General features: G+C 41.1%; 2 protein-coding genes across 2 annotated transcripts; both read left to right on the top strand.

Annotated features, from left to right (window-relative positions):
• Positions 1-511: 511 nt before the first annotated feature.
• LOC115826805 (cytochrome P450 2K1) lies at positions 512-3,814 on the top strand. Its single transcript, XM_030790710.1, has 9 exons — positions 512-829; positions 917-1,079; positions 1,187-1,336; positions 1,459-1,619; positions 1,721-1,900; positions 2,060-2,201; positions 2,582-2,766; positions 2,893-3,034; positions 3,196-3,814. Exons 1-9 carry the CDS (start codon positions 623-625, stop codon positions 3,381-3,383), a joined length of 1,518 nt encoding a protein of 505 aa, XP_030646570.1. The 5' UTR covers positions 512-622; the 3' UTR covers positions 3,384-3,814.
• Positions 3,815-11,908: 8,094 nt separating this feature from the next.
• Positions 11,909-18,484, top strand: LOC115826806 (cytochrome P450 2K1-like). The gene is made up of 9 exons (XM_030790711.1): positions 11,909-12,197; positions 12,285-12,447; positions 12,574-12,723; positions 12,847-13,007; positions 13,109-13,288; positions 13,467-13,608; positions 14,707-14,891; positions 15,004-15,145; positions 17,863-18,484. The coding sequence occupies exons 1-9, from the start codon at positions 11,991-11,993 to the stop codon at positions 18,048-18,050; spliced, it is 1,518 nt and encodes a 505-aa protein (XP_030646571.1). The 5' UTR covers positions 11,909-11,990; the 3' UTR covers positions 18,051-18,484.
• The last annotated feature ends 1,591 nt before the right edge of the window (positions 18,485-20,075 follow it).

The following is a 20,075-nucleotide window of genomic DNA, read 5'->3' as shown; positions in this document are numbered from 1 at the left end:
CAATTATGATGTATTTAAGGTGTGTTGCTGAGAGTTAACCTCACATTATAAGTTATGCAGTCATGACCTGTTAAAAAAACCTCAAAGGTCAGAGCTGTTGCATGGGCAGCCTACACTAAATGTATTTTCTCTCTTCTTTAAGGTGGTAGTGAATGAAAGTATTCTCTCTGACACCTTAAAACGTGATCATGGATTAGATTAACAAACTTGAATTATTACAATGGACTGGCATTGCCTTGAATCTTTTTTTTAAACTTCTCTATCTTGTACCAAACAGATTAGGGAAAGGGTGAACACTGATCAGCAGAGCTACGTCACAGTGTTCACATGCTCCTGAATTTGTGCCAGTTTTTCTGAAGGGCAATCAAAGTTTTATATCTGCCAATGAGATGAGAAGTTCTGACTTCAAACAGCCCACAGGTTAACACAGCACTGAAATTACAGCTCTAGGTAAGAGTTCACTACAGGTTGATATATAAGCTTGTAAAGGACGGCTGAGATTTCCTGCTCCCTGTTTTATTGACTCTTCCCACTCTAGCTCTTTAAAAGCACAGTACCAGACAACAGAGGTTTCAGAGCACAAGAAAGGCATCTAGGAACAAATGCTAACTTAGATTTAATAATGGCAACACTGGAGATACTCCTTTCACAGGTCCCCAGCACAGGCACATTGCTGACTGCTGTTCTACTTCTTCTGGTTCTTTACTTCATCTCCTCTGGCTCCAACACCCAGGAAAAAGGAAAGCAACCTCCCGGACCAAAGCCACTGCCTGTCCTGGGAAACCTCTTACAGCTGGACCTCAAGAGACCCGACGAAAGCCTTCATGAGGTGAGTGCTAATGTTTACAGAGACCAAAAGCAAGTTCACTTGCAACCAGCACATGAGTATTGTCTAACTTTATGTTATTCTCCACAGCTGTCCAAAAAATATGGATCAGTGTTCACAGTGTACTTGGGCCCCAGGAAAGTTGTAGTTTTGGCTGGATACAAGACTGTTAAGGAGGCTCTTGTGCAACATGCAGAGGAATTTGGGAACAGAGACATTCCTCCTGCAGTAGCTGAGTTTAATAAAGGACATGGTAAGAGATGCAAGGACCACCATCCAAGCATGTGTATTTGTGATTTACTGGTTGACATTTTGATTCTCATGCTTCAAACACATTCATGTGCATGCCGTATATTTTAGGAATTATCTTCAGTAATGGAGATGTTTGGAGAGAAATGAGGCGCTTTGCTCTTTCTACTCTAAGAGACTTTGGGATGGGCAAGAGAGGGAGTGAGGACAAAATCATTGAGGAGATCCAGTACCTCAAAGAAGTTTTTAAGGCATTCAAAGGTGAGATTCCAGCTGTATGTCTGCTCTGTGTGGACAGACTTTCAAATGTATCATTAACAATTTGGTTTTCAAGGACATGAAGAGAAAGAGGAAAATGTTTAATTTCTCTCTCCTTCCCACAGGAAAACCATTTGACACAACCCAACCTGTAAATTACGCTGTATCCAATATCATCTCCTCTATTGTGTATGGCAACAGATTTGACTACAATGATCCTCAGTTTAAGGCTATGGTTAACAGAGCCAATGAGAATGTCAGGATTAATGGCTCTGTCTCTGTGCAGGTAAATCTCTTTTTTCTGTGACACTAACAATGATGACAAGAGTATAGCTTAGAAAAATGACAGTGTGTGTTGTAAACTTGGATGTTTTGATACACTTTTAGCTATTTAACATGTTCCCCTGGATCGGTCCCTTCATTATGAACTGGTGGAAGATATGGAGGAATGCAAAGGCCAACAGAAAGCAGATAACAGAACTCATAAATGGTCTAAAGAACACATTGAACCTTGAGGAACGTAGATGCTTCGTTGACTGCTTCCTCATCCGTCAGCAGAGTGAAGAAGTATGCTTTTGGTGTTGATTTAACAGCAATTTGAAAAAGAAAAAAGTGTTTAACACAGTTGTAGTATTTAATTTTCAGGTTTCTGAACAGAGTTCATTTTTTTTTCTCCAATTGCATGTGACAAGATGACCATTTCATTTCTGGTTCTATTTGTATCAGGAGTCAGGCAAGAAAGATTCGTTCTTTCATGAAGAGAACCTTTTCTTCAGCGTGATCCATCTGTTTGTGGCTGGGACAGATACTACAAGCACAACAATACGCTGGGGCCTCAAACTTATGGCCAAGTACCCACATATACAGGGTAAGGGAGTGTGATGTAGTACACACAAAGTGCACAACCTCATGCAGTAGTCATGTCACACCATGGGCATCCTTTGTGCACTTTAACATTTAAAGCAGTGGTTCTCAATCCAGTCCCCAGGAACCTCCTGTGCTTCACGTTTTTGTTTCTTTGTTTCTTCTAACCTTAGATTAGCACAATCAGTCATGATGATGAAGGGTCAAGCTCTTCATATGCCTAGAATATATCTGTCTTAAGCCTTCACTATGAGAAATCTTTAAGATCAAAGGGAGAAAAAACAGACAGGTGAGGGTCTATTTGAAGGACGCATTAAGGCAGTGATTAAGGACATTAGTTCATCAGGTGTCGGATGACTTAGAATATTCATCGTTTTACTTCAGACCGGGTCCAGGAGGAGATTGACAGGGTGATTGGCAGTCGGCAGCCAGTGGCAGAGGACAGGAAGAACTTACCTTATACAGATGCAGTGATCCATGAAGTTCAGAGACTGGCCAATATTGTACCCATGAGTCTCCCTCACACCACAAGTTGTGATGTTCACTTCAAGGGTTTTTTCATTGAAAAGGTTGGTCCCATTGAAATATCATTCCGTGATGAATGTGAAAACACAAACAACAAAAATAAAGAATTATGTGCTTTGTTGCACCAAACTTACTTTTAGCTAATTCTTGTCATTCGTAATTGTTTTTAGGGAGCTCTTGTGTTTCCTCTGCTGACGTCTGTGTTAAGGGATGAGAATGAATGGGAGACCCCTTACACCTTTAACCCAGCACATTTCCTGGACCAGCAGGGTCGGTTTTGTAAGAAAGACGCCTTCATGCCCTTCTCTGCAGGTATTTTGAAACTTTATTCACACTCTGCATTAGAAATGATCAGCTCAGTAAAGATATGAAGAGATCATTGTAGATGTTTACACCAAAGTAAAACTGCCGAACATTTTACACTTAAACCAGTCTTCCTGACAGAAGCCATGCTCTGTTCCCGTGTGTTTCAGGTCGTAGGATATGTCTGGGAGAGAGTCTTGCCAGAATGGAGCTCTTCCTCTTCTTCACCTCTCTCCTGCAGCACTTCCGCTTCACTCCTCCTCCAGGGGTGTCCGAGGACGAACTGGACCTGACATCAGTTTTAGGGATCACATTAAATCCTTCCCCCCACCAGCTGTGTGCAGTGGCCCGGTCCTGATTCCCACATTTTTTATTACAATCATAGCAAAGAGGACAAACCATTTCACTGTGTAGGAAGGGTGGGGAGACCATTGAAGAGACTGATGTCACTCAGCTCAAGTGTAACCCATATATTAGACATGGTTATAGCAGTGTGGATTTATCATCATCAGAGCCTGTGTTTGCACTCCTGAGCAAGTAACTTTAGTTTAATATGAAGTCTAATCATATACTGATTAAGACAATGTTCTGTCTTCAAGGAAATGTTGATAAGCTGTTGTTTTGAGCCTGGCTTTTATTAGTTTCTGAACTAAGATTGATTGCCTCTAGTAAAGTATTAATGTCAGTTGGCCTTTTTTTCACGACCTGTTGCATTTTACAACAAACAAATTTTATTTGTGTTTACTTGCAAGGTACACCATATGAACTGAATTGAACCTAATAACCTTTCCTGTGGCTTCTGCATTTGGGTATTCTCTCCCTCCCCCCAAAACATACACACACACACGCACACACACTCCACTCTATGGACACAGGTGTGGTCCATAGAACTATTAGCCTAATGATAATTAAACTAAGCTTATTTGTAACCATAGCTAGCAATAAAAATAAAAGAAAAATGTTTGAGCGTTAACACTGTTATGACCTAACACCATTAGCTATACACTTACTCATTTACAAATTCGGCTTTGAGATGTTTCATAGGCCTACCATTGATACCATCGCCAACATAAGCTGTTATTTTAATCAGTGGTGTTATTATGTGAAACGTTAGCCTACTAATATGAAAGAAATAGCCTAACCTTCATCATGGCCAGACTACGCATGTTTAATAGATTTCATACAATTTCCTTTACAGGTTACTGTTTTGAACATTTCTTACAGATAATGGTATAACGGTCATTGCTTTGTCTTACCGAATATGGTATGCTGCCAGTTCACACACAAGTCACCTGCTGCTGAAAATGTGCGTTTAAAATTCCAATTTCTGTCGGTAGAACTGCTGATGATGCAAGAGGCTGCGCTCGCGCCCTGTCTCACAACTCACACACACAGCAGACACAAATAAATAACAAGTCTAAACTGAATTAAGCATGCACTCGGCTTGGAGGAGAAGTTCTCAACTGCTGATTTTTTTTGTTCAGTTGTATTTAGCTTCAAATTTTATTTTTAGATCTAATAAGGTTACTGAGGTCCTGACCTCGGTGACCTCATAGCTGGTTACGGTTACGATCTGCACAATACAGTCTGATTGTCTTATTGAAACTAATTCTATTGAAATGTTTTGGGGTTTTTTTGAAGTTGGAAAGGGTAAACTTGAAAAATTGTTGATGGAATGATTTATGATAATGGTAAAAATGTATAATATTAAAAAACAGAACTTGAGTCATTGTAATCTTAAGTACTATACCATTGAATTAACCTTCTCTAAACTGCATGTATAGGTATCTAAAAAAATCTGCTTTATGCTGATGGGAATAACTGAAAATGTTTCTACATTTACATTTATTCATTTAGCAGACACTTTTGTCCAAAGCAAGCTCCCAGACAAGGGGAATACATATCAAGCATGTAGCGATTAAGGAGCTGTCTATTGCATAAGTGCCACCACTAAATCCAGTATTAGACCTGATACAAATTCAAGAATGCAGGAGGTTGCTCTGACATCAAGTATTTCAAAATAAGTGCTTAGTAGTACCAGTCATAGAGGGAAGGAAATCTACAGCATAAAAGTAAGTGCACACAGGACAGTATAAGCATCAGCATAGATTAATAGTATTTATAAGGAAGTGCCATGAATAACTCATCATAGAAAATTGAGAAATATATTGGAACTTTTGAGCCATATAAACAGTAGGTTGGGGTCAAGATAGAGGGCTGGGTTACTCTGTGGTGGTGGAGGGAAGGGTTTCACGAAAAATGGAGGGGTGTCACAAAGAGTCTTTAGGTGTTTCTTGAAAGTTGCAAGGGAGTCAGCAGACTGGATGGAATTGGGCAACTCATTCTACCCTCAAGGAACCACACAGGCAGAGTCCAGTTTGTAGTCCAGTTTTGAGATCATAAGTGCCTGACAAAGAGTTACATACTCTGACAGATATGGTCTGATATTCCTGAAGTTTTATAGAATGAATCTGCAGGATTATAAGGTTGCTGCAATGTGGTCACTTAGAGCCAGCCGGCCACCTACCATCAGTCCTAGGTTTCTGGAAGGCTTAGACAGTTGTGGTGAGGAAAAGCAGTGCTGAGCAGAGATGTAATGATGAATGGAAGGACTGGGTGGGGTGACCAGGAGTTCTGTCTTTGACAGGTTGAGTTGGGGGTGATGTTCTTTTATCCGGGCATGCAGAAATGTGCACCAACATAGTGGTATCCTCTGGGGAAAAAGACAGATACAGCTTAGTGTCATCAGCGTAACAATGGTAGGAGAAGCCATTACGCTGGATGACAGAGTCCGTTGAAGTGGTATACAGTGAAAAGAGGAGAGGACTCTTCATGTGAAGCTAAGAATGGGTGGTAAAAGCACAGATGAAGAATGCTTTGCTGAAAGTCCAATCTGGAGGAGGAGGTCTCAGCAACACTGCACTTTGGAAGTGAATGAAGGTCATAGGGATTACATTTTCTCTTGTAGATGAATTTGGAGTTGTGTCTGTAGTGGACCATATAAATGTGCTGGAAGCACATGCTGAGTTACTCAGTTCCCCGGTGTCCTTCTTTAGTGGACTTTCACAGGTACATTTGCTGGTCTTTACACAAGCTGGGTCTTCTGCAGAAAATCAGACCATAATGCTTCTGTGGCACATGGTCAGTTTCCCTAAATGTTCTGCTACTGATTGTTTACAGCTGAGAATATGCGACCAACTATCAGAACAAAGCGAATTAGAGTTGTTGCTGTTCACGAGTGAAAATGACCAAATCCAAGACCCTTATGACCTGAATGAGGTGCTAATTAACCGGATGCAGCACAAATTCTTACAGATTCTTTACTCGTTCACAACTGGGGTGTGTTCAGGTTTGAAAAATCCTAAACTTAAACTCGAATTCCGACTTGAGTTAGCGAAATCCTACACGTGCTGAATTTTTGGTTCCAGAGTAGAGGATTCCAAATCCGGAGATTAAGTTCACTCAATCCCGGATAGGTTGAGCCTGAATTGTGCACGTTTGCGACAGACTTTAAAAGCCATCATCTGTCGAACACTGAACATGTGATAAATGATGGATTCTGCTGACATAGGGAGACCACGTTGAACGTTTTTTACAATAACAGAGCAACAAGTACACACAACAGCATACCAAGACTACCAGAAAATATTCTTGAAGAAAAGTAATATGGCGACAGCGGCAAAGGAAAAGGAGATGGCGCAGCAAAAAAATGCTGACAGAGTTAACAAGATTATCAAGTTTTCTAAAGTAGTTGCATTCAATATTTAAAGTAATTTTTGAGAATTTGGATGTAATTTTGCTTGCATTGTACACTATAATACTGAATGCATTTTCTGTTTTTGAATCTGATGTAACTTTAGTGGTATGAAAGGCACTTGGCAGTAGGTAACGGTCAAGTACAAAAACATAATTCATTCAGGTAACATTTTATTTACTTTATAACGAATTTGTTTCCTTAACTGTAAATGTAGGCCTGGGCATAACTGTTGAGTTTCACTTTGTAGCCAACGGGAAGAAGGTGGAGGCCCGTAAAACAGGTGGAGGGCTCCCGCCACCAACTTTGACTCTGGCTGAAGAGCTGGCAGTTAGCCAGAGTAGAGAAAGGCCATTTATGGATGACATTCTGGAGGGCAGCTCACCAGGGCCAACTGCTCCCCAGGCAATATAAATGACAGGTTTGTCATATTTGAATAAAGGCTGATCGATGATTAACACTTTTGCATCTAACCACCTTAATCTCCAGTGCCTGAAGGGGTCCTCAATCTTTTGGACATTCCTACATCAGTAAGTTCCTAATTTTCAACTGATTTTGCCTGATGCATAGGTTTCAAGTAGCCTACCTTTAAAACATTTTGTGTTCGAGGATGAAGACGATGAGACTCTCTCAGCATTTACAGAGAACTGTTGAGCCAGTGGTATAGGGAAATTCTGGTTAATGGTATACTGTGAGTATTAGACTTAATACTAATATCACTTAGCTATGACCATAACCTTATTTCAGAACCTGAACCCAGTGAAGTTACTCTATTTACAGCTCAGCGCTCTGAACCTCAAAATTATTCAAAATAACTCTTCATCAGCCTTAACATATATTAAATAATAGCATTAAAGTAGCAAGTACAATAATACTCTTCGAATTCAATACTTCTATAGCTAACTAAGTTCCTGGATCACCACATTCAGTAACTTGGAAACAATTTACCAGAAAAAAGGGGAAGAGGAAGAGCAGGCCCAGCCACATTCAGGTATGAGAGACCGGAGTACCTGAGGTTAGCAATAGGAGATGGTGAATAAGACTTCGTGTCGGTACCGGGAGAGTCTTTCAGCGAAGTGGTGAGGCTGGGCTGATTCTTCGCAGAGATGAGCGGGTCAGAACGGAACGGACTACATTACGGTTGGGACAACCGGAGCTCAGCTGGAGCTGAAGCTGAACCGCAGCTTAGCTGAAAGCTGAACTGAAGGATAGCAGGAGGTCTGGCATTTTATGTGATCTGCAGATGGGGGGGTGCTGCTGCTATCCTTTTGGGGGTGTCTCTGCCTGAAGGGAGGAGACACTCCTTGGAATTTGCCGAGGGATAGAAAGGGTCAAGGAAAGGTGAAAAGAGATAAAAAGGGTCAAGGAATGGTGACATGTGATAAAAGGTCAGGGAAGGGTGAATAGAGATAGAAAGGGTCAGACAGAGAGAGAGAGAGAACAGGGGGACATGGGGAGAGTCTGTGCAATGTTTAACCTCAGAATCATTCTGTGCAATGTTTAACCTCAGAATCATTGAAACATTTATTAGCCAAGACATTGCAAAGTAAAAAGTCTCTCCTCCAGTTGCCACCTGACACAACCCTGTGGAGGTATACCTTAAATTCTGAGAGGGGTGACTTGTAATTATTTGGTCACAGATTAAAATCTTGCTTGTCGTGGTCCTGTCAGACCACAGCTGGCTGTTCCCCTTCCCCTGTGGAGGAATCCCCATTCAACTCTGGAGATCATCTTAACACAGTAAGAAAAGTTTTTCGTATGTCTGTATCACTCATGTGTCTAACTGAAATCATAACATGAGAAGAACACTATAACCTCTAACAAAACAACATTGTCTCTCTTCCTAGATGCCAGTAAAATATCTATATAATGCTCATCTGGAGAAGCAACTAAAAAAGGGACCTCCAGAAGGACCACATACAACTTCAAATCAAAAAAACAAAGCTTGAAATTGTAATACTGGAGCACAAGTTAAAGGTGGGTTTATAAAATGATTTTATTTTAGCATTGGTGTACATGGTGTTAATGACTTTCATTTTTATTTGCAGGACATAAAGAGGAAATGAGAAATCTACTGACAAACTGCTGTATTTATTAAACATGCACTGAAAAAATAAATTACTATTAAAAAAAAAACCAAACCAACACTTCTTGGGGTGATGCCGCACTTTGTTGAAGTGGTTGTTGCAAATCGTGTCCCTCACAGTCCGCTCATCTCAGTTGTCAGGAGGTGGCAGGAAGGTGCATCATCTTGTTTTATGACTGCAGAAGAGCATCTTTCTCAATCTATTGTGACAATATTACGTAACACCACACTTGCCACAATGATGTCACATGCCCTCTCTGGGCTGACTCTGAGCCCATGCAAGCACTGGAATCGGACCTTGAGGATGCCAACGGTCATCTCTACCCTGGCTCTTGTCCTGCAGCGGGCCACGTTGTAGTGGCACTGTGTTCCAGGGTCAGGGTACAGAGTCATTAGAAAGGGCGAGCAGGGGTAGCCTCTGTTCCCAAGGAGAATACCATCATATTGTCCTATAATCACATGATAAAAGTAACTTTATGTTATAACACTTAACGTAAAAAACTGTAAAAGTAAAAATTTAAGCATCAATCAGTTTCTGAAAGGTAACTCACCCTGTTTGAACTTGTTGTAGAGGGTGGACTCACAAAACACCCTTGAATCATGAACAGATCCTGGCCATTTGGCTTCCACATTTTGATGATGTGGGTGGCATCACATATTATCTTGACAGTAGAGAATAAGTTGCATTACTATCTGAAATGAAGACTTGATTTAGACACTTGAACATTTATCATTACCTGCACATTGATGCTGTGAAAAAAATTCCCGTTCACATTATCTCCTTTGTTCACACTTTGAGCTTTAATAGGAATCTGTTCCATCATCCAATTATATTTGGAAATACTGAAATGTTGGATAATGATCATTTATTGTTGAAACAGCTCAGTACTTAAACCCTTCATACAGATTTTTACATAAGATTAACCAACCTGCTAGACTTGTTCACCGAAACCGGCTGTTTTAAAAGACCTAGGGAGAGCTATAGACGAGGCCAGTGGGCCAGACGGAAGTGTTAACGTTTTGTGCACGTGTGTGTGTGTGCGCGCGTCTTATAACTCTCAATTACACTGATATCTCTCCGTGTGTATTTTATTGCCTGTTTACAACAGTTTTGCTGTGTGTTTAAACTGTAGCTTCGGATGACGGCGATTAAGTAGTTTTGGCTATTACTTTTGGTTTTGTTGTAACTCTTTATTTTCTCTTTTCTTGACATATAATTAAATTCACGACTCACGTATTTCCGTTTCCCATCTATCTTTTTCCCCTTGCTTTAAGTTTTTTTTTTTTTTTTTTTTTGTTACTTCCCACAGTCCCTAGATCTAACTCGCGGGAACGTAACAGTTTCTTTTTTACAACCCTTACTGCTGTATGTCACGGGAAAACAACGAAAATGTGCAGAAAGTGCTTCAGTGCAAGGCACACTTTTCGGATGGATCTGCGTACTGTTGCTTTCCCGATATGTTCAGCATGTCCAATGTTTTATATAGAGAAAAAAAACAAACAAAAAAACCCCAGACCTGACATTTTCCAGTTCAGTTTCAGAGCATCGTCGTATGTGGAATCGAAAATTCCGGTTTTCCGTGAATTTCCATTTAAAAGATCTGGCTAACTCGCAAATCCTGCTTTCTGGACCAAAGCCCTGGTGTCTGTCAATAAAGAAAACCAAGCTATGACACCTACTGACCACTTACAGTCTCCTTTCTCAGTGCAGATGTTGTCTTGTTTCTGTTTCATATCATTTTATTCGTACAGTTGTGTCCCAATTGCGCTGAGAGAATAATTGATATGGAACATGGCTTTAAATTATATGCTTGTAAAACCATATTTAAATATGTATTTCAACTTCAGTATCACCCAGTGTCTTAGACAATTAAGTGGAGAGGGCCAGTGTCGCTTCTGACACAAGATCAGTTTCAACTCATCTGTATTTTCCTATTTAGAAACCTACTAAAGTTCTGTAATACTCTTTTCACATGTATAAACTGTATGGAATCACTCTAGCATGATGTTCTATTTAATATCAAAAAGAATCAGTGCTGTAGCATCATGTACACCTTTACTGAAGCCAAATCACAGCCAGCTGACTTGGAAAAATTTAGGAAAAGAGTATATGCAAAAGTGCATTGTTCTGCAAGGTGTTCAAAGATTATGACTTTCAAAGTGTAACACAAAAGAAACAGCAATGATGTGACAGAACTCAGGGAGGCTGGATGCACATCCAGAACTGAATGAATCCAAGAGGTATATGTACACAGGAAGAAATGAGGCAACTGAATGAAACAGGTGTGAATGAAACCGGAGAATCTGAAAGCTGATAGGCGTGATTAGAGAGAGGAGAGGAAGGCGCGACAAATGCACTCATGACCTCTCACATGGATTTCACCTAGGTTTCTGTAATGTAACACAATACACATAGGTTGCCTTAAAGCAAAAGTGCATGTGAGTTGAACCTGTTATTCAGGTGAAGGGTTTTCATCTGTTTCTTTAGGGCAGAGGTGCCAGTTAATTTAAAGTGTATTTAAGGTGTATTGCTGAGAGCTTATCATTACAGTATAAGTTTTACAGTCATTGACCTGTTAAAAAACCTCAAAGGTCAGAGCTGTTGCATGGGTGGCCTACACTAGATGTATTTTCTTTCTTCTTTAAGGTGGTAGTGAATGAAAGTATTCTCTCTGACACCTTAAAACATGATCATGGATTAGATTAACAAACTTGAATTATTACAATGGACTGGCATTGCCTTGAATCTTTTTTTAAACTTCTCTATCTTGTACCAAACAGATTAGGGAAAGGGTGAACACTGATCAGCAGAGCTACGTCACAGTGTTCACATGCTCCTGAATTTGTGCCAGTTTTTCTGAAGGGCAATCAAAGTTTATATCTGCCAACGAGATGAGAAGTTCTGACTTCAAACAGCCCACAGGTTAACACAGCACTGAAAATGCAGCTCTAGGTAAGAGTTCACTACAGGTTGATATATAAGCTTGTAAAGAAAGGCTGAGATTTCCTGCTCCCTGTTTTACTGGCTCCTCCCAACGTAGCTCTTTAAAAGCACAGTACCAGACAACAGAGGTTTCAGAGCACAAGAAAGGCATCTAGGAACAAATGCTAACTTAGATTTAATAATGGCAACACTGGAGATACTCCTTTCACAGGTCCCCAGCACAGGCACATTGCTGACTGCTGTTCTACTTCTTCTGGTTCTTTACTTCATCTCCTCTGGCTCCAGCACCCAGGAAAAAGGAAAGCAACCTCCTGGACCAAAGCCCCTGCCTGTCCTGGGAAACCTCTTACAGCTGGACCTCAAGAGACCCCATGAAAGCCTTCATGAAGTGAGTGCTAATGTTTACAGAGATCAAAAGCAATTTCATTGGTAACCGGCACATGAGTATTGTCTAACTTTATGTTATGCTCCACAGCTGTCCAAAAAATATGGGTCAGTGTTCACAGTGTACTTGGGCCCCAGGAAAGTTGTAGTTTTGGCTGGATACAAGACTGTTAAGGAGGCTCTTGTACAACATGCAGAGGAATTTGGGAACAGAGATATTCCTCCTCTGGTAGCTGAGTTTAATACAGGACATGGTAAGAGATGCAAGGACCATCCAAGCACGTGTATTTGTGATTTACTGGTTGACATTTTGATTCTCATGCTTCAAATAACTCAGAATACAAACACAAACACATTCATGTGCATGCCTTATATTTTAGGAATTATCTTCAGTAATGGAGAAGTTTGGAGAGAAATGAGGCGCTTTGCTCTTTCTACTCTAAGAGACTTTGGGATGGGCAAGAGAGGGAGTGAGGACAAAATCACTGAGGAGATCCAGTACCTCAAAGAAGTTTTTAAGGCATTCAATGGTGAGATTCCAGCTGTATGTCTGCTCTGTGTGGACCGACTTTTAAATGTATCATAAACAATTTGGTTTTCAAGGACATGATGAGAAAGAGGAAAATGTTTAATTTCTCTCTCCTTCCCCACAGGAAAACCATTTGACACCACACAACCTGTAAATTACGCTGTATCCAATATCATCTCCTCTATTGTGTATGGCAACAGATTTGACTACAGTGATCCTCAGTTTAAGGCTATGGTGAACAGAGCCAACGAGAATGTCAGGATTAGTGGCTCTGTCTCTATGCAGGTAAATCTCTTTTGCCGGAGATATTAACTGTTATATCAAGACAACATCTTGGAAAAATGACAGTGTGTGTTGTAAACTTGAATGTTTTGATACACTTTTAGCTATTTAACATGTTCCCCTGGATTGGTCCCCTTGCTATGAACTGGTGGAAGATATGGAAGAATATAAAGGCCAACAGAAAGCAAACAACAGAACTCATAAATGGTCTAAAGAACACATTGAACCTTGAGGAACGTAGATGCTTCGTTGACTGCTTCCTCATCCGTCAGCAGAGTGAAGAAGTATGCTTTTGGTGTTGATTTAACAGCCATTTGAAAAAGAAAAAATCTTTTGATACTTGCTCTTCAGGCTAATGTAATGTAGTGTTTACCTTTCAAGCTTCTGAACAGAATTTTCTTTTTTTTTTTTTTTAACCGTAAATGAGACAAGATCACTGTTTCATTTTTGCTCTTTTATAAGGAATCAGGTAAGAAAGATTTGTTCTTTCATGAAGAGAACCTGCTCAACAGTGTGGCCAATCTGTTTGTTGCTGGGACGGACACTACAGCCACAACACTGCGCTGGGGCCTCAAACTTATGGCCAAGTACCCACATATACAGGGTAAGGGAGTGTGATGTAGTACACACAAAGTGCACAACCTCATGCAGTAGTCATGTCACACCATGGGCATCCTTTGTGTACTTTAACATTTAAAGCAGTGGTTCTCAATCCGTTCTCTAGGGACTAGCTGTTCTCCAGTTTTGTTTCAGACCAGCACTAGAACACCTGACTCCATTGAAGAACTAATCCTTGATTAGCACAATCAGTCATGATGATGAAGAGTTAGGCTGTTTGTATGCACAGCACATATTTGCCAGTGGTAAACAGGCTGTGTAGCTCTGTGGATCAATGAAGAAAGACATCACACATCAGAGTATTACTCAAGTGGGCACTATTTTATTTCTGAGATACTCATTCCTGTAGTTTTGGGGTAGAGTTTTAAAGAAACTATTAGATTAGCTCTGAAAATCTAAAAAACTAGGGATCATGTCTGTTTTGTAATTAGACTTTAAATGGAAGCAATTTCTCAACCCTCTACAACTCAAACTAATTCATAAAACTTTGATTATTTTAACAATTTGTTAATTAGTGAAATTAGGTGTCACGGCAGAATGGTGCAGGACCCAAGCGCAAGACACAAAGATGGTGGTGACAAAAAAAGTGCTTTATTTACAGAAATGAAGATAAATAAACAGGTGCAAACAGGAACAAGGGCTAGTAACAACCGGTGCAGCCTAACAGAGTACATACAAACAATAACAACAATAGACAAAGGATAAGGCAAACACAAGGGCTTAAAAACAGAAGGAGAACTAAACAGGGCAAAACAGGATTGGTTCAAATTAACGAGGTTAATAAATGGGGCAAACAGGATCAGGTGAGGGGCAGAGACAAACACAGAACAGGAGCACAAAGACATATCAGAACAAGAGTCCAAAATGAGGTGCAGGCTGTGACATTAGGTGTGTTAGTGCCTGGCTGAAAGAAGTATATGTACGGCAGAGGTTGTTGAAGGAATGGATTGAGAACAGCTGAATTAAAAAAAAAACAAAACAGACGGTCAAAAGTCTACTTGAAGGACACATTAAGGCTGTAATTAAAGACATCCGTTCTCGAGATGTAATTAGGTGACTTAAAATATTTATTGTTTTGCCTCAGACCGGGTCCAGGAGGAGATTGACAGGGTGATTGGGCATCGGCAGCCAGTGGTGGAAGACAGGAAGAACTTACCTTATACAGATGCAGTGATCCATGAAATTCAGAGACTGGCCAATATTGTACCCATGAATCTCCCTCACGCTACAAGTTGTGATGTTCATTTCAAGGGTTTTTTCATTGAAAAGGTTGGTCCCATTGAAATATCATTCATTGAAACACCTCTTGAAAATAAAGAATTACATACTTTTTGCACCAACTTACCTTAAACTAATTCTTGTCATTTGTAATTGTTTTTAGGGAACTGTTGTGTTTCCTCTGCTGACATCTGTGTTAAGGGATGAGAATGAATGGGAGAGCCCTTACACCTTTAACCCAGCACATTTCCTGGACAAGCAGGGTCGGTTTTGTAAGAGAGACGCCTTCATGCCCTTCTCTGCAGGTATTTTGAAACTTTATTCACACTCTGCATTAGAAATGATCAACTCAGTGAAGATATGAAGAGATCATTGTTGTCAAAATTAAGTCCAAGTCAAAGTCAATTCCGCCATATGCACAGGACACATAGAGGATTGAAATGCTGTTTCTCTCAGACCCTGGTGTATACATATACAAGTACTAAACAAAACAACAAGAATTTAAAAAATACTACTATAAAAAATACCATAAAAAAGTACTAAGAATTTAAACATTTATGAGTTAAGCAGGGGGTCCGGGATAGGACGGAACGATAACAAGGCACAGATCAGGAACAAAAACTGTATTGATAACAAATAGTACAGTGCAAAAAGTGACAAAAGGATTTCCAAATAATACGTCCTCCACAGGATGAGTAAGTAGCAGCAATTTTGGAGTAGTATTCTGTACAAAGTGGCTGGTGCTGAGTAGGGATGTTAATATCCCATTTAACCGTTAACCGACAATAAGAATTTTCACCGATTAATACTAACAGTTAAAACAATATATATATATATATATATATATATATATAAGTGATTTAAAAAGTTTGCTGCATGGTAAAAGAAAAATAGGCTATACATATCAATCAACTCATGGGGGCATGTTGACACATGCAACAGACTAGACCCACAGCATGGTGACATATTTTGAATTGATATTTCTGAATAAAAACCAGTAGACAAGCTGTCTTCTGTGCTGAGGTCTGGGGTAGTCCTGGCCTGTTTATTTTATTTTGAGGTCTGAAAAATGCGATTACAAGTTTCTGTCTTATTAACCAGTTGGCTGTTTCTGATCGTTAATTAGCCAAGAGCAGAGGATGATGAGGAGGAGGAGGGTTTTGTTACAGTGCTCTCTGCGCTGGATGATTAAGTGTGTTTTCGTTTTGTTTAACTGTTTATGGGGCGCACGCTGGCGCAGTGGGTAGCGCTGTCGCCTCACAGCAAGAAGGTCCCGGGTTTGATTCCTGGCTGGGTGGCCAGGGTCCTATCTGTGTGGGGATTGCATGTTCTCCCTGTGTCTGTGAGGGTTTCCTCCCACAGTCCAAAGACATTTAAGTTATAAAATATTTTCCTACATAGGAGGCATAGGCTATCATGCCAGTTCTGCACATGTAAAAATAAACCCCTTCTTAGACAAAAAAAAAAAACATTTGTTGTATTGGTATTTTTTTAATGAGTCACAGACACTCGTCCATTCTAAATAGTGCATTTTAATCTTGTCAGTTAACAGTTAACGTTGTCAGTCGCTATCAGTCAGGAAAAAAATTCAAAATGAGCATCCCTAGTGCTGTGTGTAGATGTGTGTGTGTGTGTGTGTGTGTGTGTGTGTGTGTGTGTGTGTGTGTGTGTATGTTTATAAAAAGCTTCTTATGACTGGTGCTGTTGGACGTGTAGGGGGTGGGATGGTTGAGCTGCAGTCTGGGCTTTTTGAGGGCAGACGGGAAAGAGTTCAGCATCCTGACAGCCTGATGGATGAAGCTGTTACCCAGTCTGGTGGGGTAGGCACGGAGGCTCCAGTATCTTCCCCCAGATGGCAGGAGACTGAAGAGGCTATGTAAGGGATGAGAGGGGGTCACTCACAATGCTGGTTGCTTTGCAAGCTAGGCGGGTGTTGTAAATGTCCAGGAGGGAGGGGAGTGAGGCACCAATGATCCTACCAGTCGCGTTCACCATGCGCTGCAGGGTCTTGCAGTTGGAGGCAGTGCAGCTCCCAAACCACACAGTGATGCAGCTGGTCAGAATGCTCTCAGTGATGCCTCGGTAGAAAGAGCACATAATGGGCACTGGGGCTCTTGCTCTCTTTAGCTTCCTGAGGAAGTAAAGATGCTCCTGGGCTTTCTTGGCCAGTGATACAGTGTCATTAGTCTAGGAGAGGTCCTCGGTGGTGTACACACCCAGAAATATGGTGCTGCTCACCAACTCCACAGCAGTACCATTGATGGTCAGCAGGGAGTGTTGGGTGTGGGCTCTCCAGAAGTCAATAACAATCTCCTTTGTTCTCCCAACATTTAGCGAAAGGTTATTATCTTTGCACCACGTGGCCAGTTGGTTCACCTCATTCCTGTAGTTCATTTCGTCATTGTTGCTAATGAGACCCACCACATTTGCATCATCAGTTAATCTGATGAGGTGGTCAGAACTGTGATTTGGTGCACAGTCATGGGTCAGCAGGGTGAAGAGCACGCACCCTTAGGGGCACCCGCGCTCAGTGTGGTGGTGCTCGATGTGTTCTTGCCGATCCTTACTGACTGTGGTCTCTCAGTGAGAAAGTCTAGTATCCAATTACAGAGTGAGGCGTTCAGGCCCAGCAGTTCCAGTTTCCTTATCAGCTGCTGAGGGATGATGGTGTTGAATGCTGAACTGAAATCGATGAACAGCATTCTCAAATAAGAGCCTTTCGTGTCCAGGCGGGTGAGGGCTAAGTGGAGGGCAGAGGAGACTGCGTCATCACTGGACCAGCTTGCACAATATGCAAACTGAAAGGGGTCCAGGGAGGGAGGGAGGATGGATTTTATGTGGTGCATGACTAGTCTCTCAAAGCACCTCATAATGCTGGACGTCAGTGCGAGTAGTCATTGAAGCAAGATGGGGGTGACCTCTTTGGCATAGGTATGATGGTGGATGTTTACACCAAAGTAAAACTGCAGAACGCTTATACTTATCTTCCTAATAGAAGCCACTCTGTTTCTGTGTGTTTCAGGGCGCAGGATATGTCTGGGAGAGAGTCTTGCCAGAATGGAGCTCTTCCTCTTCTTCACCTCTCTCCTGCAGCATTTCCGCTTCACTCCTCCTCCAGGGGTGTCTGAGGAAGAACTGGACCTGACATCAGTTTTAGGGATCACATTAAATCCTTCCCCCCACCAGCTGTGTGCAGTGGCCCGGTCCTGATTCCCACATTTTTTATTACAATCATAGCAAAGAGGACAAACCATTTCACTGTGTAGGAAGGGTGGGGAGACCATTGAAGAGACTGATGTCACTCAGCTCAAGTGTAACCCATATATTAGACATGGTTATAGCAGTGTGGATTTATCATTAACAGAGCCTGTGTTTGCACTCCTGAGCAAGTAACTTTAGTTTAATATGAAGCCTTATCATATACTGATTAAGACAATGTTCTGTTTTCAAGGAAATGTTGATAAGCTGTTGTTTTGAGCTTGGCTTCCATTAGTTTCTGAACTAAGACTGATTGCCTCTAGTAAAGTATTAATGTCAGTTGGCCTTTTTTTTCACACCCTTCGTGGGACTTAGCTTGCCTTTTTGAAGGTAATTTACTATCCAATATACCATCTGGGGTAAAATGAATTAATTCATAACTATTGTTATTCTTTTTTTTTAATTTTCTTATTCATATATTTGCACTATACAGTTAACTGTCTTATTGAAGCTGCTTCTTTTGAAATGTTGTACTTGAAATTTTTTTTTGAAGATGTCATGATTTACTCTTATGGTAAAAATGTATAATATTAAAAAATGGAACCTGTGTCATTGTAACCTTAAGTACTGTACAATTGAGTTAACCTTCTCTAAACTGTATGTATAGGTATCTTTTTTTTTCCATTAAATGCTCTTTTTGCTGATGGGATTAATTGAAAGTGTTTCTACGTTTACATTTATTTATTTTGGGGTTTTTTTGTCCAAGGAAACTTCCCAGACAGGGAGTATACATATCAAGCACGTAGCCATTAAGGAGCTGTCTACTGCATAAGTGCACCCCTAAGTCCAGTATTAGACCAGGTTGCGGGGGCTGGAATGCAACTCCTAAGTAGTGACCCCATTGTATGGAAGTGCAGTTCCACTGGTTGATCTCAAAGGCAGCATCAGGGACTTAAACTTGATGCAGGCAGATACAGGGAGCCAGTGAAGAGAGATGAAGAGGGGTACAAAATTTGCCAACTTTGGTGAGTTGAAGACCAAACATGCAGCAGCATTTTGAATCATCTGAAAGGGTTCGCTTGCGCATGCCAGTAAACTTGCCAGGACATGGTTGCAGTAGTCCAGTTCTGAGATCACAAGTGCTGCATACTCTGGCAGACATGGTCTGATTTTCCTGAAGTTTTATAGAATGAATCTGCAGGATTATAAGGTTGCTGCAATGTGGCCAGCCGGCCACCTACCATCAGTCCTAGGTTTCTGGAAGGCTTAGACAGTCGTACTGAAGAAAAGCAATGCTGGACAGAGATGTTATGATCAATGTAAGGACTGGGTGGGATGACCAAGAGTTCTGTTTTTGACAGGTTGAGTTGGGGGTGATGCTCTTTTATCCGGGCATGCAGAAATGTGCACCAACATAGTGGTATCCTCTGGGGAAAAGGACAGATACAGCTTAGTGTCATCAGCGTAACAATGGTAGGAGAAGCCATTACGCTGGATGACAGAGTCCGTTGAAGTGGTATACAGTGAAAAGAGGAGAGGACTCTTCATGTGAAGCTAAGAATGGGTGGTAAAGGCACAGATGAAGACTGCTTTGCTGAAAGTCCAATCTGGAGGAGGAGGTCTCAGTAACACTGCACTTTGGAAGTGAATGAAGGTCATAGGGATTACATTTTCTCTTGTGGTCGGATTTGGAGTTGTGTCTGTAGTGGACCATATAAATGTGCTGGAAGCACATGCTGAGTTATTCAGTTCCCTGGTGTCCTTCTTTAGTGGACTTGCACAGGTACGTTTGCTGGTCTGTACCCACTGGCCCTTCTGTGCAGGCAGTAGGCAATTTGTAGGAGGATGAGGGGGGATGCCTTTCCCCTTGTTAGCAAAATTATCAAAATGCATCGCCCTCGTTTACCTGCCATCCCCCTATATAATCTATAGCAGGGGTGGGCAAATCCAGTCCTGGAGGGCTATGGTCCTGCTGTTTTTCTTGTCAGCTAACTAAATACAATCTGTGACTGGCTGAAGAGCGTGCACACCTGTTTG

The sequence above is a fragment of the Chanos chanos genome, chromosome 13 (genome assembly GCF_902362185.1).
Source record: "Chanos chanos chromosome 13, fChaCha1.1, whole genome shotgun sequence".
NCBI classification, from domain to species: domain Eukaryota; kingdom Metazoa; phylum Chordata; class Actinopteri; order Gonorynchiformes; family Chanidae; genus Chanos; species Chanos chanos.
This window is presented reverse-complemented; position numbering and strand designations above follow the sequence as displayed.

What these genes read in the sequence shown, in the direction of transcription:
- LOC115826805 (XM_030790710.1), top strand. Translation starts at nt 623, where the DNA reads ATGGCAACACTGGAGATACTCCTTTCACAGGTCCCCAGCACAGGCACA. An exon ending in CCGACGAAAGCCTTCATGAG is followed by an intron (nt 830 to 916) that starts GTGAGTGCTAAT and finishes TATTCTCCACAG; the next exon opens with CTGTCCAAAAAATATGGATC. An exon ending in TGAGTTTAATAAAGGACATG is followed by an intron (nt 1,080 to 1,186) that starts GTAAGAGATGCA and finishes CGTATATTTTAG; the next exon opens with GAATTATCTTCAGTAATGGA.
- LOC115826806 (XM_030790711.1), top strand. Translation starts at nt 11,991, where the DNA reads ATGGCAACACTGGAGATACTCCTTTCACAGGTCCCCAGCACAGGCACA. An exon ending in TGAGTTTAATACAGGACATG is followed by an intron (nt 12,448 to 12,573) that starts GTAAGAGATGCA and finishes CTTATATTTTAG; the next exon opens with GAATTATCTTCAGTAATGGA. An exon ending in CTTCATGCCCTTCTCTGCAG is followed by an intron (nt 15,146 to 17,862) that starts GTATTTTGAAAC and finishes TGTGTGTTTCAG; the next exon opens with GGCGCAGGATATGTCTGGGA.